General features: G+C 54.6%; 2 protein-coding genes across 2 annotated transcripts; both read right to left on the reverse strand.

Moving 5' to 3' along the window:
- Positions 1-2,893: 2,893 nt before the first annotated feature.
- On the reverse strand, positions 2,894-23,059 carry GTSE1 (G2 and S-phase expressed 1). Its single transcript, XM_004775451.3, has 12 exons — positions 22,967-23,059; positions 22,541-22,628; positions 16,827-16,884; positions 16,116-16,725; positions 13,694-13,864; positions 12,943-13,063; positions 10,972-11,352; positions 7,710-7,782; positions 5,669-5,908; positions 4,461-4,665; positions 3,806-4,018; positions 2,894-3,352 (listed from the first exon to the last, which is right to left on the reverse strand). Exons 2-12 carry the CDS (start codon positions 22,560-22,562, stop codon positions 3,269-3,271), a joined length of 2,178 nt encoding a protein of 725 aa, XP_004775508.1. The 5' UTR covers positions 22,563-22,628; positions 22,967-23,059; the 3' UTR covers positions 2,894-3,268.
- Positions 23,010-23,652, reverse strand: LOC106003994 (translation initiation factor IF-2). Its single transcript, XM_013047235.1, has 2 exons — positions 23,577-23,652; positions 23,010-23,446 (listed from the first exon to the last, which is right to left on the reverse strand). Exons 1-2 carry the CDS (start codon positions 23,650-23,652, stop codon positions 23,010-23,012), a joined length of 513 nt encoding a protein of 170 aa, XP_012902689.1.
- Positions 23,653-25,048: the final 1,396 nt, after the last annotated feature.

Here is a 25,048-nt window from a genome sequence, read left to right on the forward strand (position 1 = left end):
CCGCATCCGGCTCTCTGCTCAGCGGGGAGCCTGCCCCCCCCCCCGCCTGCCTCTCTGCCTGCTTGTGAGCCGTGTCTGTCAGATAAATAACATCTTTTAAAAATAAATTGGCAGCTCTGACCTTTCTTCACCTCGAACATCTTAGAGTGGCCCAGAGGACACACCAATCATAGCATTAAAAGAAGCCTCTCTAAACAGTTTTATCTTTGCAATGTGCCATGTAGTCTTTCTGTTTGGTTCTCAGTCATGTTTAAAAACCGTTGGTCCTGCCCACTAAAACTGGACGGCAATTGGATGGAGAGCTACCTGATTTCATGTAGAACTGGAACCATGGTTTGAAAGTGCAAGGGAACAGGTGCGAATAGATGGGAATCAGGCCAAGAACACCCACCACCCAAAGCCTCGGGATAAAACTGGGGTAGTTTGTTCACACTCTCCCAGTAGATTGGCAGTGGACCGAAAACATGGATCATTCTTAAGGATCATTTTCCTGAGGGCAGGAATAGCTTCAGGGTCTGGAGAGAAACAAGGAAGGCCCCAAGACTCTGTTTCTGAGAAGAGAAGCAGGACCTGTGACCTAGAGAGTCGTGACCACTGGTGCCAGGAGCAGCCACAGGGCGAGCTCCCTGACAGAAGGGCCGGTCACAGGGCCCCGTGGGGAAACAGGAATGATGGTGTTTTCCAAAGAACCAGGTATCAGCCAACGAAACACCGAGTGTCTGCTTCATCTCACACCTCCCAGAAGAGCTGACAGCAAATGTGGGGCAAACGTGCCGTTGAGTCTGGAGTGGCTGAGCTGAGGCCACTGGACATTTTGGCTCAGTCTAGAGGACTTCACCCTTCCTGGGTGTGGCATTTCGGTACAAGGTTAGGGCGGAAGTCCACTTTCCTGCCTGAGCAAAGGGTTTGGGTTTAGGTATGCAGCAAACCCACCCACGAGGTGGCTGAAACGTGAAACGTTTGCAGCATTTTCTGCCGCTTTTCAGTTAAAAATCTGGCCTTTCAGCCGCTTTGGATGGTTCAGCCATGGGAAGGACAGCGACGTCCTAAATGCCATCTGTCAACAGCGATGTAGTAGTATGTGTAGGTTCTGGAGCTGTGCATCAGGAGCTTAATGAAATCCGGTAAAAATGGCATGGAGTTGGACCTCTTAAACCCGGGAGGGTGGCTCTGTAGTGGCCACCAACGCCCCTCACACTACTGTGTGGAGAATGTGGCCACCACTCAGGGAGTATCTGTCTTTTTAACAGGATTAAAATCCTATTACTTATGTCCTCTCTGGCCACACCTGTAGATTGGGCGATGCCCCTGGGCCCCAAGAGCCTGGCCGCTCCCCAGGCAGCCTGAGGGAGGGGAGGGGCCTTGGGCGAGAAGAGCCAGGGAGCAGGCCAAGGCCCAAGGCCCAGCTCATCCCCTAGGTTTGGATGGGATGGCCAGAGCCCCACTTAATGTTTGTATATTGACTAAGAGTTTAATGTCCCTCCTTCTATTGAACCGTAAAGCCGCAGGTGAGGGGGAGGCATGAGCTTTGCTCGCTTCTGTGTCGCTGGGAGCAACGCAGCCTGCCTGTAGTAGTCTCCATCAATATGTAGGGCGCCTGTCCTCTTAAGAAGAGCTTGCGATTCTTGGTCTCGGGTTCATGAGTTCCAGCCCCAAGTTCAGTGTGAAGACTGCTTAAAACTAGATAAGACATAAGTAACATGTGAAGGATGAGTTCCAGGCTTTGGGTTTTCCCCTGTGAGCTGAGGGGCCACATCAGAGGACCCCCTGCATGAATATGGGAGCCTAGCATGCTTGTTGCCCACAGGAACAGAGCCGAGGGAAGAGAAGGCTGCCGTGATTCTGGTCGCTTCTCTGTCCCCCTGGCCAGGGAGCGTACCTAGAGCAGGGCACCCAGCTTCCAGAGTCTGAGCTAACGCAGACAACTCCAGGTAAGCGCTCACACGTGCAAGCATTCCTGCCTTTGGATGGAAAGCTCCTCCACAAGTGCGGTGCTGTCCAGGAGACACGCGGGCCTTTTCTGGGCAGCCCAGGAGTCCCCTCTCCATTTGAAACGTTAACCAGAGAAAGCTCAAAGCACGGCCCCCGGCTTGTCCCCCTCCGCGCTCTGTGGACCGAGGCTCCCTGGTGTTGGGCAGGAAATACCAGACGGGAGCCCAAACAGCAGGCCCCGTGACTCCGGTCTGCTGAGAGGCCACTGCACTCAGACTGCGAAATTTTCTCAAAAAATGAGGTATCTATACAGATCATTGGCTTCCAGGCCAGCTAGTTTTAGTTTTTTAAAAGATTTAGATGAGAATGGCTTCAGTCGGGGAAGAAACCTTCCAGTGGCCCTCAGCTCCCTCTACCAGATCGGCTCCTGCTTTGAGCACATGGAGGGGTCCTCCTCACCCCCGTGCCCACATGGGCTGGACCTCAGCTCCCACACCTCTCCCTCGGCCTGGCCCCCTCACTCCCCAGAGCAACCTCTTCTCCAGCTGTGTCCTGAGTGTGGGCTGGAAGTGCAGATTACTAAGCCTGCCCCAGACCTGGGCCGTGAGCCTGGGTCTGCATTTAAACCAATTTTTATTCATACTCAATTTTGAAAATCACTTGAAACAACTAAAGTTTGGATAACCTAGGGGCGCCTGGGTGGCTCAGTTGGTTAAGCCTCTGCTTTGGGCTCAGATCATGATCTTGGAGTCCTGGGACTGAGTCCCGTCAAGGGATCTCTGCTAGCGGGAACCTGCTTCTCCCTCTGCCTGTAGCTCCCCCTGCTTGTGCAGGGGGACAAGTAAATAAATAAAATCTTTAAAAAAAGAAAAGAAAAGAAAAGAAAGTTTGCATACCTAATCTGATAGTAATAAAAATAGTTATGCATGTTTGAAAATCCAGACAACCTTAAAAACCAAGGTGTGTTTTAATAATTTTCATTTATTTTACAATTTAAGTCTAGAATATTTAACTTTCATACAAACTTAATTTTAAAAATAGTTATGTGCTATTTTACATCCAAAACAGAATTCTTCAACCGGAGCAACCGCACCTCCGCGTCTCAGCCCGGCACTCGGGCAACATGTGCAGGAGACGCTGGGCAGCAGGTGACCCGGGAGCCACAAACACCCCCACCCTGGCCCACAGCAACCACTCCAGGCACAGAACCCTTACCAAAGGTTGGCTTTTCCCCTCAGTACAACTTCTCCTAAGATTTATTTCTAAGGGTTGAAAACCACCTTAGGACTGAAGGTTCTTTTAGAAAGAGTGAAACGAGCAACAGACTGTGTTCTTCTCAGAACTTGAGAAGTGGAGAATCCAGGTTTTCCTTGTCAGCTGCAGGGCTCAGCTGGATCAGAGGAGAAGCCAAGTCGATCAGCTGCAAGAAGCGACAGGCGGTGAGCCGTGTGGCCACACTGCCCCTGGAAGCCCATCGGCTCCCCTCGAGGCCTCTCTGCCGCAGCGCGGGGCCGCCAACTGCCCGGACAGCCTGGCTCAGGCCCGCGGACAGAGGAGCTGGAAGGGGAAAATGCCACACGGAAGGACTCGGAGTTCCCTCGTCACAGAGTAGGCACGGGGTGGGGGGTGGTGGTGGTGGTGAGGCCCTGTGGGGCCGTGATGTGACCCCCGCCCTCTGAGAGCCTGGGCTTCCCAGGCAGGATCCTATAGCAGGACCTGGTGCCCCAGGAGGGGTGTGCCCTGAGCCATGTCACTTTAGAAACCTCCCGGGCCACTCTCAAGGGTCACTGTGAAGCACCGTAGGACAAGGAACAGACCCAGAACAGAGACTACCCGAGGCGACATGGCCACAGAGCCCGAGGCGGCTCCTCACCTGTCCCACCTCCTGGGGGGCCTTGGACGCAGTGTTCCTGTCCATGTCTGGAGTGTTGAGCAGCAGGTCGATCAGCGGTCCACGCTCAGATCCCAGAGCCACATGCACCTCCGGACTATTGCAAAAGTCAATGAGAGGGACCTCGAGGCGGGCTGTGCTTTCAGCTTGTGGGGTGATGGCCAGCTGGTCCAGTCTGAGATCCACGAGAAGAGCCTAAACAAGAACACAAGACTTAAAGGCACTTCCAGGAACTTTCTGTCAACCATTCTGAGAAAACATAGGAGACCCAGGGAAGGAGGGGCCTTTAGGGGTTGGAGTGGCTGTGTGGGCACCTGCTGAGTTCTCTCCTCTCTGGCTGCCCCCCCCACAACCCCACCCCCATCCGCCGCCCCAGCCAACAGCCCACACCGGAGCTCCCTCCGAACCCCCTGTTGCTGCCCTGCTTCCCATGCTGGAGCCTGGCCCTCTCCCATCCGACACGGGGGTGTGGGGGGCAGGGTGTGGCTTCGGTCCCCGCTAGAGGCTGGAGGTGCACACTCCCTCTCTCTGGCATGGCTGGCACCGGAGGTCCCGGGGATGACGGATCAAGTCCTGGAGAGTGCCTCTGGGGACCGTTGTGCTAAGTCTGCCGGGTCACCCGGGGTGACACAGGTACCTCACTGGCGGCTGTGTCTCCAGGGGGCTGGGCCGCACCCAGGGCTACTTCCGTGCTGACGCTTTTTGCAAAACTCAAGTCCCTCTCCTCTGGAGAAAAGTGAAGTGCCTGTGGCACGGCCGACGGAGGGGACAAAGGCCCCTCAGGTGACGAGTCCTTGCACCCGGAGGTGGCCTCACTGCTGTTCCTCTGCCTTGGTGCAGCTCTGCCAGAGAAACAGAAATCTTAGGAGGGGGTCTGGGGATGTGTTGGCCTGTGGGCGAGGAGTCCAGCTTTGGAGGAGGTGTGTTACGTGGCGTGTGCCGTCCACGGCAGCTCCGACCATGCGCGAGGCTCCTTCCAGCCTTAAGCCTCTTCGTGGATAAAAATAAAAGTCTGAGGTCCTCTGGCTCTAACTGTTCGCTAGCCTGCTGTCCCCACGGGCCTATTTCGCTCCCCTTTCCTGGGGAATCTGGTAACTAGACAAGTACGTACTCCACGTTCGGCAGCAAGGAGAGAGACGCTCTGAAGACGATCAAGCAGGAAAATGGAAGAGTGACCGGGTGGGGAGCTGAGGCTTTCTGGAAAGGCCCCTGAGGTTGGCCCTTCAACATGGACTTCAACTGTGGACGGCGGTGCATTTTAGGCAGAGCACGGCCAGGACAGCCTATTTGCCATGTTGGGGGCCGGGGGCATCACGGCAGGAGCAAAGTGGTGGGGAAAGAGCAGAGGAAGGGGGAGAGGCAGGTAGGACAGACAGTCTAGAGAATTCAGTTTGTTTCTCAGGAAATCTGGGTGTGGTCACCCGTGACCAACACCCTAGCAGCTAGACTGTGGGACTCTCCCGGGGACCCAGTTGCAAAGACCGCACCAGACCAGAGCTCTGGATGTGGCGCACCTTACAGAGCCCTCTGTCCACAGGGCTCCTCCCAGTGAGAGGCCGAGGCCCACAGCAACGGGCGATCAGGACAGATGCTCTCCCTCCTCGCCCAGCCCAGCAGCCCAACCGGGACAGGACGCTGGGTGGGGACATGACAGTGGAACAAGCAGGTGCCCTCCCTCGCTTCAGAGGGCCACTGACAGGCCCCCGCGGCTGCAGCTGATCAGACATGATGAGCCTCGGCCCGGCTGGTTCCTGACAAGTGACTCACCCGCCAGACTTTCTAGTGGAAGAATCACCGTGCGTCCTGAGAGTCCGAGACGAACTTACTGCAGCCTTTACCTCTTACCTCACTGAAGACTTTTTCCGGGGCTCAGAAGAAAGCCGCCGAGCGGACACGCACAGAGGTGAAGCCAGAGCTCTGGGCACGGTTTTAGGGGTCATCACTGGAAGGCCAGAGAGCCGACGGCTGGCAGGTGTGGGCAGGGCTGACGTGTGCTTCCTACTCAAGGGGGTCCTTGTACAGCTTCCAAGTCTCTGTGGGGCCGCCACGGACGAGCGTCTAGCGGGAGTGCTATGGACAACCACCCTGGAAAAACAAAACTGGAGTCTTCAGCAGATGTGACTAAAAAAGATCTATCCATTCAGCCAATATGCTAATGCGGTAAAAACCCCAGGATTTCAACATGAAGGATAAAAGACTGAAGCCCATGAAGCCTGCTGGAGTTCTGCTCTGGGCAGGAAGGGCTGCCCCAGCCCCCCCGGGAGGCCCTGGTGTGGGCTTCTGGTTCCTCCATCAGTGGCGGCTCCGCCCTGCCCGCAGGTTCTGACCAGACATGACGGGGCACCCTCCAGGCGGCACCCTCCAGGCGGGGTCGTGCACACGCACTGCGTGGAAGGGTCAGAGACATCTGGAAGTCACCTGATGGGGTAGGTGTTTCCAGAAGGAAAGGCAGACCCACAGTGGGGCCTGGCCTGGGCTCATGAGCGTGTCCACTCATTCCCGGGGGAAGGGCCCCCCAATCACGTGTGAGCTCCCATGAGTACATCAGGCAGCTGCACATGTCTCGCACATCCTCCTTCCAACCTGGGCGATCCATGTGGCTTTGATGGCCAGTGAATCCGCCCATCTGCGTGGAGCCAGCTGCTACTTTCAAGTAAACAAGTCGAAGCTGTCCTACCAACATGCGGCCCAAGGAGGGCTGCGGGGGATATACCATCCGTCAGGGACAATCTTTACGTGCTTCGGAAAGAGTCTGAAAACAAACCTTAATCAATGTTAACTGGAAAACTGAATCACTCCAGGGCACTGGCAGGAGAGGCAGGGCTCGGTCAAGCAGCCACTCCCTGCAAAGTTCTGGAACCACTGCCTTACTCCCCTTACTGCTGAACTCCAGTAAGAACAGATGAAAATGCAAACAAATATGATCTTCATTGTAACCCAGGGAGGCAGGAACTACTGTCCTGTTGCACAGGTAGCGGACTGAGGGACGGGGTACAGTGAGGCAGGCCGTGGCTGTCTGGCCATGGGTGCGAAGGCAAAGACCCGCAGCACGGCTAACCCTGTGAGGGGGAGCATCCGTCCACCCATGAGGCACCTCCAAAGTTCGCACTCAATTAAATGAAAGGTCAAGGCCAGTCTGTGGCAGAGCCAGCATCAGGGCCCCCGCTCTGGTGTCTGAGCCACCACTTGGCTTAACCCCTTACCCCTGCCCCGCCCAGCCCAGCCGTGTGCAAAGCAGCGCCCCCGTGCTGCACGCGGGGCCTGGAAACGCTGCTCCCCTGGGGGAGTGTCCTCACGTCCGCCTCCTCTCCCAGTGGACGCGCGCAGGGAGCAGAGCTGGGACGGAGTGCCCAGGCAGCCGGGCCGGGGCCAGGCTGTCACAGAGGGCCCTCGAACCCCAGCAGGTGGCAGTAAAGGGTGGCAGGGGAAGGACAGTCCTGGCCTGGGCCTCAGGCACGTGTGTGTTTGTGTGCGTGCGTGTTCTGACTGTCTGCCGTGCTGAGTGTGCGCCGTCCCCAGCGCACCGCTGAGGAGACGGTCAGGGATGTCCAGGAACTCGCATTAGCTCACGGACCAGAGACCGTGCAGCCAGGATTCAAACCCCAGCCAGACTAACGACACTGCTCCGGTCTCTGCCCGTGGCACAAACGAGAGCCCCCTTTCACACCTGTAGGGGTGGATGTTTCTGCCACGAGGTCAGGCCTGAGAGCTCGTTATAGCACTGTCAGCAAGCCTGCGACTGTCACGAAGCAGATGTGACAGACCGACTGGGGATCAGGCCACGTGGGGCTGGGCTGTGGGGTCACCACACACCTGCTTGAGAACGCTCAGAGCCGAGCAGGCTCCTTCTCGGAGTGATATAAACTCAAAGGATGCACCGACTCACCTCCCCACGGATGTGCAGGACTGCGGCCTCTGTGCTCGACAGGACCTCGGTGTTGTGCTGTCTGGGGGCTCACCTGGGCCAGGAGAGGAAGCATGTACAATCTGTCACACATGGGGTGAGGGACAAACCCCCCCATCCAGGGCTCTTCACCAAGAGCAACTCTCCTCAAACACTGAACGCTCTGGGGCAGGGCCCTGTTCCTAGGGTACCCATGTCCCCTCGACCATGACAGCTGGCATCATGACCCCCAGTGCGCGCAGCCAGAGGGAGCATGCTGCCACACGGTCACAGAGCGGGGTGTTCTGAGCAGGGTGGTGGCTCCTCGCAGCCTCGCCAGCCCGGACTTTGTGGGAGCAGCCTGCCCCAGGGCGGATGATGAAAGACGCTCGTGAGACAGCCCTGTCCCTGACCCGGTGAGGAAAGGACAACCACACCCCAGAGTAGCTGGAGGCGCTGTAAGGGCCCGGAACGGGCAGGAGAGGGCAGCAGGTGATGGGCACTGGGACCGGTACTATTCCTGTGGCCTCGCAGCTCGACGAGGCCAGCAGACAAAGGCCGTTGGAGGGCCACGGCTATGGGCATCTGGCAGGAAAGGAAGCAAGCTCTGCTGGATACGGTCACCCTGAAAAACCCATTTTCGCAAACACACTGGGCCCTCGGCTGGACTTTACACTTTATCTCTAGGTGCGGTTTCTCCCGCGGGATCCAAACTCATGCGTTCACCCGCCTGCTCAGCCCAGGCCACAGGAGCCCTGCGGCATCTCCAACTCAACACATCCAGACTGGCCCGTGGGCCAGCGCCAGGCCTGTGCTTTCTCATGCGGTCCCCCGATGTGGGAGGCAGGCCCTGGGTGGTGTGCGGAGGCCCTTCCCCACACTGCGGCAGGCTCCCCCAATCTCCCAGCAACCCCCGCCCCAGTCTCTAGTTCACATCCTGGCAAGGCCTCCACCCAACTCTCCCAGTTTCCATTCTTTTCTTTTCTTTCTTTCTTTTTTTTTTTTTTTTTTAAGATTTTCTTCATTTATTTGACAGAGATCACAAGCAGGCAGAGAGGCAGGCAAAGAGAGAGGCAGAAGTAGGTTCCCCGCTGAGCAGAGAGCCCGATGCGGGGCTCGATCCTAGGACCCTGGGATCATGACCTGAGCTGAAGGCAGAAGTTTTAACCACTGAGCCACCCAGGAGCCCCCCAGCTTCCATTCTTGACCACGAGGGCCTCCTTGTCCCTCAGGGGAGGGCTCTGTAGAAGGCCTAAAGCCCCGTGGAGGCCCCTGCACTGAATTCCTCCGATCCATTCCTCAGTCCTGAGGTGCTGGGGAGCCGGCCCCTGCTGCCCCTCGGCTCTCACCTCTCACCTCGCCCGCTAACTTGGCTGAAGCCGCTAGTTCGTTCAACAGCCACTCTCCTCTTCTTAGTAAGAACCGTCAGCGAGGCAGGAGGACAACCTGCCTCTGCTTCCCTGGCAGGCGAGCACAGGCCCAGGACTGAGGCCCAGGCAATGGGGCAGAGATGGGCGTGGCACGCGGGACTGCGGGGAGTCTCCTTGCTCCTCCTCACTGGCCGCACCTTCGAGGCTGGGAGCACCAAGAAGAGGAGCTAATTACAGTAAAACAAGTCAAAGGAGCCCCCAGGCCTCCAAAGGAGGCTTCTGGGCCATAAAGGCCACCTGTGCCGGCCGGCGGTGCTGGAAACTTCGAACATCTGCCTGGAAAGTACATTCACGAGGGAGAGGCTACAACTACCATCTCCCTTGAGTCTGTGCTGTACAACGTTCACATTAACGCATTTCTTAGATGAATGTACCTCCACTGAACACCCACCTACTATCTGCCCGACACCATGCCGGTGCAGGTGGGGGAGGCCACAGCAGCCCCCCCGGTCGTACTGATCATAGGATGCGGAGGGGAGCGGGAATTTGGGGGGTGGACCTAGACAGGTGGGAGCTACAGAGGAAAAGCTCTAGAAATGGGGAGGGAGCCCAGGCCAGCTGCACAGGGAACAGCAGCACATGTATAACAGCACGAGACTCCAATAGGCCATGATGAAGATAGCCAGTGGGAACAGGAACAACTGTCACCACTCGTAGGGGGCTGCGGGACCGCCACGCCGATCCGACCAGAGCGGAGACCTCAGGAGCATATATCACGTTCAGCAGGGACTCAGACAGGCAAGTGTTCATAGCAGGGCTGCCTGGTCCCCAGGGTAACGGCTTCAAGACCTGCCCCATCAAAACTTAAAAAGAATCCACAAAAGGATCAAGTTGACCCACAATTTGAATGCCTTTCGGGGTAAGATTCAGCTCCTTAAAGCAGGACAACAAAACCCAGATATCAAAAATCCTGAACTTAACCATCTAAGAGATGATCAACAATTATTAAACATGTGAAGAAGCAGGAAAATGTGACCATCACCAGAAAAACACTTAGTGGTAGAAATGGACCCCAGCATGACAGGGAAGATGGCATCAAAGAAACAGCTTAAAACAACCATTATAAATATGTTCAAGAATTTAAACCAACACTGTTAGGACAAAGACGGGAAAACTACCGTATCAGAAATGAAAAATTAACTGGAAAGAAAGATGTAAACGCGAAGATGTCACCTTGAAACGCCCAAACTGAAATACAAGAAAAGGTGGGGAAACCCAGGGCCTCCGTGACCGACAAGACCACATCGAGAGGCCTGTAATACTTGTGATCAAAGTCCCAGGAAATGAAGGGAAGCAAGAAAAAAGAATCTGAAGAAACAACGGCCAAGTTTTTTCCCCCAGAATTAACACAAATATCAACCCACGGATCAAAGCAGCTCACAATCCCCAAGAAGGACGAACCCAAAGAAAGCCGCCTCAGAACTGCTAATGACCGACATGCTGAAACAGAACGAGAGAGGAATTTCTGAGAGCAGCACAGGCGCAGCGACGGGGCAGAGGGGAGTGACTGTGAGGCCAGAGTGCTGCGGAGTTCTCATCTGAAAGGGCGCAAGCTAGAAGATGCTAGAGCGACACACTGAAGTGCTGTAAGAAAAGCCGGCACCTGGGTGGCCCGGGTCATGATCCTGGAGTCCTGGATCAAGTCCCACATCAGGTTCCCGGCTCAGCGGGGAGTCTACTTTTCCCTCTGACTCTCCCCCATCTCATGCTCTCTCTTTTTCTCTCTCTCAAATAAATAAAGTCTTAAAAAAAAAAAAGAGAGAGAGAGAAAGCTAAAAAAAAAACCTTATATAGAATCTGTTCAATATTTTAAAAATAGAGGAAAAACTCCTTACCAGTAGCAAACCTGGGGATCTTAAATTGACTTGTAGGGGTGGGCATGGCCCGCGTCCCACAGAGTAGGTAGGAGTCCCGCCTTCTTGCACTCCCAGCTGCACTCAGGGGAGAGGGCTGTGACCAGGTGGGGCCGGAGTTCGGCCCAGGGCCTCCCTGTCCTGGTGATGAGGCTTGGGCGAGAGCCGCTTCGGGGGGCGCCTTGGCCGGCTCTACCAGTGCCTCAGTGGCCGCGGCGCACCTGCTCTGCCGGCTGGAGGCACCCGCAGGGCTGGCCCGCAGAGGCTGCCGCGGCACAGCAGGGCCCATCCTGCCCGGATGGCTGTTGGGTGGCAGAGGCGGGGAAGCGCCCGTGGAAATCCTTGCAGGCTTGCTGGATCTAGCTGCAAGAGGGGACGCAAAATCTGGTTACCACTTAAGTTTCCATTATTTTTAAATTACTAAATTACTTAGCACTTATAGTTTTCGAATGAAGAAGGTTATTTATTTCTATCACGATGATTTCCTCACGATCAAACACAGGACCTGTGAGCAACATCCCACATGCACGTCAGGTAATGTCCCCACACACAGGACAAGTGGGGCTGCTCCTGGCTTAGCTGAGTGTGTCCTAAGGTACAAACTCCAGACACATTACCAAGACGCATGTAAGTATTCGTGAGTTCCGGCTTTCCCGTCTTCCCTGCTGCTGTCGACAGCAGACCTCTGCCCTGGCTGAGCGGCCAGAAGTGGACGGGGTTGTCGCGCGCCCCACCCCTCTGGTCAGGGAGGTTGCGAGGGGACAGGGAGAGAAGGCGCTGTCCTAGCTGCTTGGTCCCTTCAAATCCCAGGGCGGTTGGGTCACAGCAATCCCGGGCACCATTTAAAACAGAAAGAAGATAAACCCGGGCAAGCACTCAGGTGCCAGTACGCCCCCCGCAGACACCCATCTGGGAAGACTCCTGCAGAAAGCCCAAGAGGAGGGCTGAGGCCGCAGCCCGTGTCGCAGGGTGCGCACCAGCTTCGCAGTGCTCCTCACCGCACTCTGTCCCCGCGGGCCTCACCAGCCCCATCTGTGCACACCACACACACACCCCCCCCCCCCACACCCACACCGCAGCTGTCTCGCAGCCTTTACAAGAGGCAGGACTGCAGCAACCCCTAGTGAGAGCAGTGCCGTAGCCCTGCAGCCCCGGCCGCACAGACTGCACGGCCCCTCACTGGGGCAGGGATCCCTTTCCCCGGTCACGGCCACACTCCACTCCGGAGTCGGGGGCGGGCCCGTCACGCACTCCCTCTAAAGCCCGGACAATGCTGCAGGGGAGGCACCGTCCTGCCGTCTGTCCAGCTACGGAAACGAGTTCAGTTCTCCTCCCCACCACCGGGCAGGCAGGACTCCAAATCACATCAGTCCGATTCCAGAGAGGACGCTTGTCCCATTTTGTGAAGAAAATCCACACACGTCTAGACAGCAAATAGCACAGGACTAGCGGGTGGGTCTGGAAGGGACCGGAGGGCCGCTCCTCACCCAACCCCAGCACACCAGGGCTTCTCCCCTCCACCGCGAGATGGCGCCCTCGGCTCGCGGAGACCACAAGGCAGCTGCCTTTCCTTGCTTCCGCTGTGGGGATTTAAATAAACGCTGAGTTGACTAGGGTCACTAAGTGGTCTGGAACAGTCCTATTTTTAACACCTGTGTCTGGTTACATGTCCAGGGGCCGGTCTCTGCGTCCTTGCACGTTCGCAGGCCCCTGGAGCACAGGGCAGCTGTGGCGGTGTGGGGGGAGGGCACCCTAAACTAACCCCAGCGCTCTCCTCGGAGGAAGGGAGCGCCACAAGGGCAGGGACCCTGACACAATGGCCCCCACCCCACACCGCAGCAAACCCTCCACAACCTTCTGCGGAGCCAAATGGTCTGAGAGGGACATTGCCCTCAGGGCTGGGCCTGGCTAGGCAGGGGTGGGTCTGGGCACCGAGCTCCCCTCCGGCCGCACCTCTGCCGGCTGCTGAAGCACCCACGCTGGAAATCGCCGCTGGAACAGACCCGGAGGAAGACTTTCTTGAGAGCCCGCCAGCACAGCCAGGTGGTTTCAACAGGGTTTTCTTCAGCCCCAACTGCAGCAAAATGTTAAGAACAAAACAAAAAACCCAGAGTCATCAAAGAGTTCAAGATCTATACCCATGATCTATACCTTTCTTTGCAAATCTAGGGTTTTTAAATAATTGAGTAATGATCACCTTGAATTTAAAGGGAAAGGCCAGGCCGCAGGGCTCAAGCGTAGTTTTCCAAGACACGCGCAAGACACACGGGACCTTGCTGAAAGGCCGATTTCTGGGCTCCAACCCCCGCCGCAGAGCCCGAGCGGTAGGGCCCAGCTTCTGGCAATTTTAACAAGTGGTTCTGACGCACAGCTCCGTCTAACCACAAGGCCAGGAAAGAACCGGCAGGGCTGTGGGCACCTGTGTCTGTGCCCACGAGGGGCAGAGCCAAGCACTGACAACCTGTTGCGTCTCTGAGGGAAGCAGGGAGCCGCAGACACACGGATGCTCGGAGATGCCGAGTCCGGTCCACGGAGCCCCCACCACACACCAGGCCGTGCGCTCTAGCTTCCGTCAAGTAGCCTCGCACCGATCCCATTTCCAACCTCCCCCAACTTGATTTCAAAGACACACAGCGTCTAGCGCGCTGCCCCTGAGATCGCTTTGCTCCCGGGCCACGCCCGCCTGCTGCCCTGCCGGACCCACCTTGTTCGGAACAGGGAGCGATCGCTTGCCTTGGACGGAGTGGTTTCCCCCAGCCGGTAGGCTGGCGGGCTCGCGGGCCACACTGGACTTGTCAGGGGCCGCGTCCCTGCGGGGTTCCTCTTCAGTGAGGATTTTCAACTGGGAAGGACTGGCTGCTATCCTTTTCATAGGCTGAAAATTGTAAGATGAAATGTGAGAACTGTCTGGTCTTTAACAACGTACAGAAGTAGCAAGGCTTCGGTGTAGAGCAACGGCGGGCGCCGCCCATCTTCCCCGGCCGCACACGTCCCTCCACTCATCAGCAGACAGAAGTGAACACAGCAGCCCGCTTCCTGCACCGAGTCACCATGGACGAAAATGATGATGGCTTTTGCTTCCTCATTAACAACAGAGGGGAAGAATACTAAGACCATTAGCAAGGAGAGAGATCCTCTAAAGCTTTTCCTCAATCAGGATTCTTAGCTAAGGATGATGAGGAAATTGGTTCTAGTACCAAAACTTTTAAAATGCTGTCTAGAAAGGAATCACTGATTAAAACGTTATTCCTTCTAGCAGAGATGCTGCTCAGTTGTAATGAATCTTCCGGGCAGAGTACTGGAAGCCATTTTTCTCTGGGCAGCATAGTCAAACAAAGAATAAATTTCAGATAATATTTAGATCCAGGGGCATTCAGGGAATGAACCCCGGCTTATGTCGATAACCCCTTCTAACAAGGCCAGCTACGAAGAAGCAGCAGCAGATCATAAAGTAAGCACAGCATTAGAACAATAACTTTCTTTTTCCTTTACAGCATTTTAAAACTGAGATATAGCTCACCAAACATAAAATTCACCATTTCAAAGTGTACGTGTCAGGGGTTTTTAGCAAATTCACAATGTTGTACAACCGGCATCAACCCAAGACATTCTTGTTGTTCCTGAAGGAAAGTGCTAGCCATCAGCAGTCACCTTCCACTCCCGTCAACCTCCCCGCCTAGACAGCCACTAACTACTCCCCTCTCTACAATTCGCCTATCATGGTCCCTTCCTGGAAATGGGAGCATACGATATGTGAACTTTTGTGTCTGGCTGCCTTCCCTAAGCATGTTCTCAAGGATCATTCATGTCATACTATTTTCTAATATTGCATTTCCTTATTGCCTGAGTCCGCCTGTAATCCCTACCGCGGTCCACATACTCCCCATAAGACCCCGGCACTCCTTCTAGGCACATCACTTTTAGAAATTTAAAATGCTGTCTAGAAAGGAATCACTGATTAAAACGTCTATTTAGAGGCTACAGCTATTTAGAGGAAGCTACAGCGATCATTACCCCTGTCTAGGCTTCAGTGTGGCAGACAAGATCTGAGCTCGGATCAGCCGTGGGTTCTGAGGGCAGGAAGTCATGCAGCTCGTGAGATGTCCTTATAGAGGGAAAAGGAGCTCCTAGGCCCTTGCTGGGTGGTTTGCACTGACCCAGACCTGCTTACAACCGTACAGTACCATTCCTCTGCGACTGGCTCGGAGAGCAGAGGCCTGGGGCCCAGGTTAGCAGCGGAGCTGAGAAATGGCACACAGCAGGCTCTAACTGCTGCCTCCCCTCAAAGCAGGAGCTTCCTCCCCTGAGTAGACACAATGTCAGCAAAGCCTGGAAGCAGCCAGCCACCCTTTGACACCTTCCCCGACCGGAGCGCCCTGCCCCGCAAATCTCCAGGAGCCCCAGTGCACCAGAGTTGGCTAGCCGTATCCCAAAGACCTGGCTGTCAACTGCCACTTCCCAGGACAGCTTATCCGCATAGTTCCTGGGAGGAAAACGATCTGAACAAATTCACAGCTAAGGAAGATAGCTACTGGCTGTTCCAGGAGGGGAATTTTTGGAAGTTGCTTGTTAATATACATGAAATCCCTAATAAGTAGAAAATCTAGTGTTGTAACAAAGCAAAAGGACAAATTTCAAAAGGCATTCAGGATGAGGTGTTTTTAAGTCATCACAAGAGGAAGGTAGTTCCGCCCCTGTCCATATCCACCCCAAACCTAGCTCTCCAGGCTGTCCCTGCTCTTCATGGACTTTGTGTCTATACTTCCTTCTTTTTTTTTTCCCTAAGATTTTATTTATTTATTGGTCAGAGAGAGAGAGCCCAAGCACGGGGAGCAGCAGGAAGAACCAGCAGAACAGGCAGAGGGAGAAGCTGGCTCCCCACTGAGCGGGGAGCCCCGATGTAGGGCTTAACTCCAGGACCCCAAGATCATGACCTGAGCCAAAGGCAGATGCTTAACCAACTGAGCCACCTGGGGCCTTGTTCCTATGCTTCTGAGCCCTCAGCACAGCTATGTTTCCAAGCTTCTCCCTGTCACGGTTTCCTTTAGGGTCATAAACCAAAGGGCTAAAACGCAAGGGAGCACCTAGCTCTCCAGACAGATGTTCTGGGATGTGTGTGTGTCTACCTGCTCCGTGGCCACAGGAATGTTCTTTCCTCTCGCAGAAAACGCCCGGGGCTGCACCAATTTGCTGATGACCTTTCTCTGAGTCCCTGACTGGTGTGGAGGGTGAGCAGTCCTTGGTTCCGCTGGCAGAGAAGAGCGGGACGAACATGGTGGTTCCTGCGTCTGGGCGGGAGCCCTTGGGAGGGCCACTCCAGAGGGGGTCTGGGTTCCCAGGAGTGGTGTGCCCCGCAAGGGGCTGTCTGACAGATAATAGGTCTCCCTCTTAAGTGACTTGGGGCTTTTCTTCATTTCATTTTCTTTCTCAAATAGGCTTATTTTTAATTTTGATTCCTGTATAAATCTTTCCACGCCCTGGCTCCAGAGGTCTTCAGCTGTGACATCTTGGGCTGCCTTGCTTTTGCTCTTGCTTTCTATCTGTAAGGCGAGTAAGTGGGCTTCTTTATACACTTCCACAAATTTTTCCCCAGTGAGAGGACTCCAGGTGAAGTGACTTTCTGAGGCTGACAAGGGAGGTTCCTCAGGAATGTGACGGTTTAATTCCAAGCTGGCAGCAACACATCTTTCCTTATGCCCAATGGGTCCAAAGAAAACCTCATCATCTTCATTTGCACTGTTTTAAATAAAAGGATTATTAACAACAATGGCATTTAAATGAAAGACTTTAATGAATGACGTTAAACCCAAGGAAAGGGAAGAAAACTCATAATTTACCTTGAAGAAGACAATGAAAGATCGAAGTCAAATTTTTCATCAGCCAAGAGGAGAATGTCTGGGGGGGAAAAGTCCAGCATTATTTGAGGGTTGGGGCCAACAAAGAGAAACTATTCCCAGGCTCTGCAGCTATAAAAACAACAAAATCTCACTCCCCAAAGTGTACCTTCTCGTCATCTTAACAGAGAGCTCTAGATGCTCCAACAGTTTTGTTTTCTTTTTAAAATAACATTAAAAAACCCAATAATAAAATAAAATAGCATTGGCAATCCTGGGTTTGCTAAGCTGACCCAAAAATCCCAGTCCGCATCTTTAAGATATAATCTAAAATGCATTCACCAAGTCATTCAACCAGTTTTTCAAGGCTAGATAAGTCATACTCGGGTATAGACAATTTTCAAAAGACCACCTGCTTCAGGTCCCCCAGAACTGAATTCCTTGCTTACAAACTACATCAACACCTACTCTTCCTTCAAAAACAAATTCAGTATTATTCCAGTGCACCCTCCGGACTCCACATGTATTTGCTGATGACCGGCTCTTCTTACAGCACACCCTGAACCCAGATGAAACTGCACCTGTACCCCCATCTGCACTTTCGCCATAGCTCCGTCACCAGCTCGCCTAGAAGCTCAACCCCCTCTAGCAAACCTCCACTCTCTCTAACAAACCTCGGGCTCCAGGTTAGCGGATCTCCTTCCTGGAGCAACTGCACCCTTCCCCTAGATCCCACACCCCATCCACCCCCATGCGTCCCTAGGGCCTCCCTGCCCTAACACCTGTCGCTGTGCTGCCCTGCTGTTCTGTAATGTCCCTTTACCTTTCTGGGACCCCAGCTAGAGTGTAAGCTCCTCCAAGCCAGAAAATGTCTAATGCTCTCACAAATTCCTTTATGTCTGGCTAAGGGCCCTAAGGGCCACTTACAAATAATTATCAAAATGGGTAATTACACTGGGGGTAATAATAATTGCACTGAGTGGATATTTCTATACTGTAAAGTCTATACAGCAGTTTCACAATTCACATCTTATTTGATCCTAAAAAACAATGCAGCATGCTTACTAAAATTAGAAAAATTTGAAGTACAGTATTCTCATAATTAGGTCCTAATTAGTCACTTCAATTATTCTTAATTACCCAATCAAGGAAAAGGTAGAAAGCACAAATGCACAAACACAATAAAGAGAAATGACCAGAGAGAGAGGAAATTAAAAGATTCTTAAGTTAGATTGCTCAACTCCATGCATATAAACCTAAGAACTGGGCTGAAATGCATAATTTTCTAGAAGACACTATTTTTTGTATTTAAATTACTTAAGTGGATTTATTTTTAAAACTGACTCCAGAAGAGAGAAAAAAAAATCTTCATAGTTCAATTATCATAAAATAACTGCACTCATTTACTCAAGAGCTCTTGTCCTCGAAAGAGCACAAGTCCCAGACAGTTTCACAGGATAATTCTGTCAAGTCTTTCAAGAATGCATCATTCCAAAGTTATTTAGACTGCTTCACAGGAGAGAAAAAAGAAACCTTTAAACTTACTTCTAAGAAGCAAGCATAACCATTTCCCAAAACTCTAGTTAGCTCAATAAAGAAAGTTACAGACCAGACTCAGAAAAAACCCTAGAGAGGAATACTGGGTACCAGAACCCAGCAGCACATTAAAAGAAGAACACATCCCGACTAGGTGAAGTTTGTTTCAGGACTTGAGGACTGTAGGATGGTTCAATTTTACACAATCTAGTGACATGATTGTTATATTACCAGATCATAAAAGAAAGCCCTATATTGTGTCCATCTATGCTAATAAGACATATTAAAAAATGCAACATACCTTGTTGACTTTAAAAGCTCTTTATAAAAAGCAATAGATACATTAGAGACACATTTGATCATATAAGGAAGTATCTATCTCCAGCCAAAAGCCAAGGTCAGGTCTAATGGGACACGATCAGAAGCATTCCTTCTAAAGGCAGGAACCAGTGTACTCTATCAGTCAGGACAGGCTAACTTATGCTAAAGTAACAACCCCCAAGCATCAAGTGCTCTATTTCTTACTCAAACTCTACGTATGTTGAGGCTTGGGTCCTGCTCCACATCCTTCTCACTGCAGAACACAGGCTGATGGAGCCTGGCCCTTGTCCTAAGGGGGGAAACAGCAAATTCATACTAGTTCTTAAAGACCTAGAAGTGACACATATCACAGCATTCCCATTTCACTGGCCATCCTTCAAGTCACTTGAGCTGAATCCAGCTGCAAGTGGGCAGACAAGTACAATTCCACCATGTACCCGGGAGGGGAAAAAAAAAAAAGTAGAAAGGAAGAAGGAAAAAAAAAAGTGGAAATACTGATAAACAGCACCAGGACTACCACCTATATGTAAATGAACTCACAAACCGGCATGAGAGTTAGTGGTATCTAAAGAGGCAATTCCACGAAAGGCGGGCACACGGCCACGATGTCTGCCGTCACGACAAGCCTGGACACCGTGCTGGGCGCACTAACCAGTGCAATCAGACAAAGGAGAGAATCTGGAGGGAACAGGATCGCAGCGCACGGATGCTATAATCACAGACATGAAAAAACAAGTGAACACTATTACAAGTAGCAAAAGGATAAAAGCAGGTGCCTGAAGACAAAATTACTGCACAGCAATCAATGGCATCATATCTACAAAGAACAGTGTGAAGATATGCTGGAAGAAAAGACCTCATTACAGTAGCCGCAAAACCCACTAAATACCTGGGAATAAACCTAACACATACAAGACAGATAAAAGAAAACTTAGTATAACATAAAAGTAGCACATCAAATTAAAGGGGGAAATGGTGTATTCAATAAATGGTATTTTCCCTTAGGGAAAATATATATAAAAGGAAAAAGAGGGGCGCCTGGGTGGCTCAGTCGGTTAAGTGTCTGCCTTTGGCTCGGGTCGTGATCCTGGGGTCCTGGGATCGAGCCCCGCATCCGGCTCCCTGCTTGGTGGAGAGCCTGCTTCTCCCTCTCCCTCTGCCTGCTGCTCTGCCTACTTGTGCTCTCTCTCTCTCTCTTTCTGTCAAATAAATAAATAAATAAAATCTTTAAAAAAAAAAAAAAAGGAAAAAGAAGGGGCACCTGGGTGACTCAGTGGGTTGAGCGACTGACTCTTGATTTTGGCTCAGGTCACGATCTCAGGGTTGTGAGCCTGAGTCCCATGTGGGGCTCCTCACTCAAGGTGGCATCGGCTTGAGATTCTCTCTCTCCCTCTCCTTCTGTCCCTCTCCCCGCTCACTCACGCGTGCATGCACTAATGCTCTCTCTCAAAATAAATAAGTACATCTTTAAAAAAAAAAAAAAAGGAAAGAAAAGGAACAAGAAACCATGAGGAAATTGTCACCTGGAGACAAGAGGTCTAACTATGACACCAAACGGGAAACCGGAGGAGACTGATAGTACAATACGTAAAAAAACCAATTTAAATCTCTGCATAGCCAAAATCCCCATGAGCAAGGTTAAAGAAACAATAAGCAGGGGAAAACGTATCTGCGGCTCCCATCTCAGAGGGCTCATTTAAGAACGGTGCCTACAAACTGTAGGAAAACAAGCAGCGATGTAATGGAAGACCTGGCAAGTGATAGCACCAGATCAAATAACCGACAAAATTAAAACAAAAGTAACCCTGAGATTCCACTTTCACCTGTCAGGTTGTCAAAAAACCAGAGAGTTTGGTAAAACGGGTACAGGGCTGTGGAGAATGAAGACAGTCCACATAGCACTGGGGGAGGCGTCACTTAGTCACCTGGCAGCACCTACAAAAATCAGAAATGCGTGTGTCCTCCGGCCCAGCAAGGAGACCTACAGGCAGACATCCCACAGCCGGTCCTGGTGCCGTTTGCTGCAACAGCATTTGAGAAAGCAAGACACAGGACACAAACGAACGTGCACCCACAGCAGATGGGAGAAATCAGTCCTCGTCCCCCAAGGCGGACCACTACACACAGACCAAAGAGAACAGCAGCGGTGCACGTGCTGACATACAAAGATCACCCCATAAACCCGTACCATGAGCAAGATGCGGCACAGGGCTCCACCTGCTCTAAGAGAGGGGCGGTCGGCCGGCTGTATACACAGACTGGTTTGCTCTTGCACAGATCGGGTCTGGAAGAGCAAAGAGACCGAAGACACTGCTGGCCATCGGAGGGGCAGCTGAGGGGCTGAGGGAGAGGCTCCAGGAAGCAGAAACAGGTTGGGTCAGATCCTGGAGGGTTTGCAAGGCACTGCAAGGAGCTTCTATTCTAGCCAGAGTGCAACAGGAAGCTATGGAAGGCTTAAGCCTAAGAGTTATGGTCTAACCTGTGTTTCTCAAAGGTTAGCCTGGCTGCTGTGTTGAATGTATGGGAAGGGAAGGAAGTGGAATCTGCTGAAATCTCAGATGCCCACGGAGGTGGAGGTGAGTTAGTGTGGCTGAGGCACGGGGTGATGGCATCCGGGTGGGGCTGGAAAGAGGCAGATCCGAATGCATTCTGGAGGTGGAGACAGCAATAATGGGGGACTGAACGAACGTGGCCGCTTCACAACTTCGGTTGGTAAGGAGAGGGGCCATTTGCTTGCACAGGAGGACAAAGAGCCGGCGAAGAACAGGGCGAGCACATTGGGCTCGGAGTGCAAGCCATCTGGGGGAAGACGCCAAGGACAGGTGGATACAGGAACCCAGACTCTGGGGAAAGACTGTGTCCAAGACAAAACGGAGGCCCCGCTACAAAGCGGATGGAGTTTAAAACCTGGGAGCGTCTGAGAGCCCCTGGGGTCGGGGGGATCGAGAGAGACCCCAGACCATGTCCTGGGAAAGATCAATTTCAGAAGACGACAGAGGAAGAAGAGCTTGCAAAGAGGAGGATAAACCAGCCAGAGAGGTGGAAGGTTGTGCCTGCAAGTCAGTGGTGAGCACAAGCACACGGACGGGCACGAAGTAAGGCTATGAGGGTCCGGGAGGGTTGGGACAAGGGCCGAAGTCCTCCAGCGCAGCCCATGGGACCCCGTGCTCTGCACTGGTACTGCCCGTGAGGGTAGGGACGGGAAGGAGGAAGGGATGCAGCGGCAACTATGTTTCTAGACAGGAGGAAGGCAACTATGTTTCTAGACAGGAGGAAGACGGGATGAAAGTGGGAAGCCCCCAGGACCCTCTTGGCAGGATGAAGTGTCCAGGATACCCAGTCCACCGGCCTCACACGGATGTTGCCAGGAGCACAGGATGCAGGGACGCCCACATGCCTTAGGGGAAAGAGAGGAGGGTTTGGGCCTCCGCTCATCTCCGGGGCTGTCTTCTCACCCGATGCTCAAGCCAGACCCGGACAGAACAAGACCAGAAACTCACGGAGATTCTAAACTAGCCTCAGCCGACAGGAGCCAGCAATGAACACCAAGAGGAAACATCAGATTCGGTCACGCCAGTCCCGAGCGCCTGCCAGGTGCCAGGCTGTGTTCTCCGCCCCGGGTATACCCGGCGGGTCGGGCTGCAGAGAACCCCCGCTTTGAGGGAAATCCGAAGCTGGGGGGAACGCGAAGGAGAAAAGCGAAAACCAAAGAGGCGGGACGGAGGCACACCGCTTAGGGCGGGGACGTGACTTTGGCCGGCGCGGGGCACCGGTGAGCGCCGAACAAACACCGGACTAAGCTCTCGCAGATGCGGGCACTCGAGCTCCCCGACCGCGGCGCTGCAGCGGCGGGGACGCACCGTTCTCCCCGGGGACGTCCATCTGCGCTTCTCCCGGCCGGCGGGCTGGCGGCGCGTCCTCCTTCCACGGCGACGGCTGTCGGAGTCACTGCGGGGAGGACAGGGCCGGCGGTGAGCAGGTGCGGCGCCCAGGCCCCCGGACCCGCCCCCGGACCCCGTGGAGGCCGGCGAGCGCCGCCGCAGCCCCGGCCCGGACGCAGGGAGAGGGCGGCCGCCGGCAGGCGGGGAGGGGAATGGCGGCCGGAGGCCACGGGAGGTGCCGCCGGGACCCTCTGCCTCGCACGCCCGGCCGCGCGCCCCCAGGCCGGGAGCTCCGCGGCCCTGCTCTGGACGGAGCTCCGCGGCCGAGCACAACGAAGCCCCCGCGCTCGCGGCAGCGCCACCGAAAGCGCGAGAGGACCCCGCCCGACCCACGGCGCCCCTCACCCGAGCGACGGCGGCCCCCGGCGGCCCCACCCCGGCCCGGGGTTTAAACGCGGCGCGGCGGGCGCGGCGCGGGCCGCCGATTGGCCGGTTTGAAGGCGCTGCGCCACGACGCCGCGCCCGGTGCATCCTGGGGGCTGGGGGCGGAGCCGCCGGGAGGAGGGGCGCGGCGCACATGCGCACTGCCTCCGCGTGCGGGTGGGCCGGGCGAGTCTCGGTGCCGCCGGCGCCCGGGGCTGGGCGGCAGAGGCGGGCGGGGGCTTCTTTGGGGCGTCGTGCCGGGTCCCCGCAGGCTTGGCGTCAGGGGAGCCGCGCGTGCCGAGGGACGTGGTTCCGACCCCAGCTTTTTGTCTGTACACGCAGGGGCTTCAGTTCCCCGCGAAGCGTGTCGGCGGGAACCGACCTGGGGGCGCGCCTGTGCCGCCTGCGCCCCCGCTTGCCGGTCGGCGCCAAGCCCCGGGCCCGCCCGCACCAGCGCACACCCTGAGAGCAAGAGGCGGGGGCGGGCCGGAGGGGTGCGCAGGGCGCGTGGCCCGGGGGTGCAGTCCGCACGGGGAGCAAGAGCCCTGGTCCGAGCGACGCGGAGCACTGGCCAGTGAATGGTCAGACTGACCGCGCTGCGCCGTGGACTGTGAACCAGCTGTAAGTAACGCCCCGCTCGTGGCCGGGAGGGTGAGACACCGTGCCATGAAGCTGTTGCTCTGGGTATCTGGGACTAGTGGCTGGGGGAGGATGTGGGAAGGAGGGGCCTGGGATGCCCCATAGGGTCTGCCCTGGGAAGGTCTGAACTCCAGAGGGAGGAACACCTTTTTCAGGGTTGGAAATGAGTTGTTTACTTGGGGCAGATTGGATGGAGAGCTGTCCAGGGGGCAGCCTTCCCAGGCCCAGGACCTACGCCAAGGCTTCTATATTGGCTGGCATCTGGACTCCACGTTGTCCCTGGTTTCCCATCACCCGCGCCCATCACCCTGTGTGGTTGTGTTCCCTCTCCACTTCACCTGATTCCAGCTCCCTGTGAGACCCTGAGCCCCTAAAAGGCATGGCAGGGGCTCGGTTATGTGATGTCCCCCAGCCTCACGCAGCCCAGCCACGGACCCCAGGCAAGAGCTGGGAGAGTGGAGGCTGGATATTGAAGGGGTAGGAGGTGGAGAGAGGGGCTGGGGGGGGCAGTGTCTTGTAGTTTGGACAGAGCCCAGCCTGACCTCTGCATCCCTTTTATCTTGTCCTGGCATCTCCAACACGTCTTTTCTATCAAAGGGCGCCCTCTGTGGCCGTTGGCTTCCCACTGCACTCGGCTGTGCTGGGTCCACCAAGACCTCGCCTCCACCACCTGAGTTTCCGTCCATGGGGTTCCTTCTGAATTCTATTGTCTTTTGGCCTTTTTTTTTTTTTCTTTAAGATTTATTTATTTGAGACAGAGAGAGAGGATGAGCATGACCAGGAGGGAGAGAATCTCCAGCAAACTCCACACTGGGCACAGAGCCTGACATGGGGCTCCGTCTCACAACCCTAAGACCACAACCCGAGCTAGACCCTCACCCACATGGCCACCCGGGCGCCCCATGAATTCCATTGTCTTTTGCTCAGGTTCCTGCTTAACTGGAGAAGAAAGGTGGTCCCAGGCACACCCAGCTTCAGGTATCTGTCAAGAGCCTTTGGGTTGTAAGAAACACAAAACCAGCTTCAGGCTGGCTTTAGAAAGAGGAGAATTAACTGACTCGAGAAACCAGGAAGTCCAGGAAAGAGGGGCCCGAAGTCGGACTGGGTCAGGTCATCTCCCAGCTGCCTCTCTGGGGTCCTGCTCACCCTTGAGCACGCTGGCTTTGCTGGGCCCCCCAGCGCAGGAGCTCCAGGCTTCCCACCACTTAGCAGGGCCTCCTGAGGGCAGCAACTGGTTTGGGGGTGCCCGTGCCCTGTCGATGGTCCGAAGGCCTCTGTGTGCCTGACTCAATCACAAGGTGCCTGCAACAGGAGCTCGGGAGGGTGCTTGACCCGGGTCCCCACGGCCCTGTGGGCACCCTCGCCAGCCTACAGTGGCTTCGAGGAGGGCTTCCCCGAGGAGGGCTTCCCCAAGGAGGGATCAGG

The sequence above is a fragment of the Mustela putorius genome, unplaced genomic scaffold, assembly GCF_011764305.1.
Source record: "Mustela putorius furo isolate JIRA1106 unplaced genomic scaffold, ASM1176430v1.1 tig00000738_pilon_pilon_pilon, whole genome shotgun sequence".
Taxonomy (NCBI): Eukaryota; Metazoa; Chordata; class Mammalia; order Carnivora; family Mustelidae; genus Mustela; species Mustela putorius.

Coding starts and splice junctions, on each gene's coding strand:
- GTSE1 (XM_004775451.3), bottom strand. CDS start 22,562: ATGGACGTCCCCGGGGAGAACG. Junction 11,353..12,942: donor TGCTTCAGCAGCCGGCAGAG/GTGCGGCCGGAG, acceptor CCCCTCTTGCAG/CTAGATCCAGCAAGCCTGCA. Junction 5,909..7,709: donor TCCTGCACATCCGTGGGGAG/GTGAGTCGGTGC, acceptor TTGTTTTTCCAG/GGTGGTTGTCCATAGCACTC.
- LOC106003994 (XM_013047235.1), bottom strand. CDS start 23,652: ATGGCACGGTGTCTCACCCTCCCGGCCACGAGCGGGGCGTTACTTACA. Junction 23,447..23,576: donor ACAGTCCACGGCGCAGCGCG/GTCAGTCTGACC, acceptor TCTTGCTCTCAG/GGTGTGCGCTGGTGCGGGCG.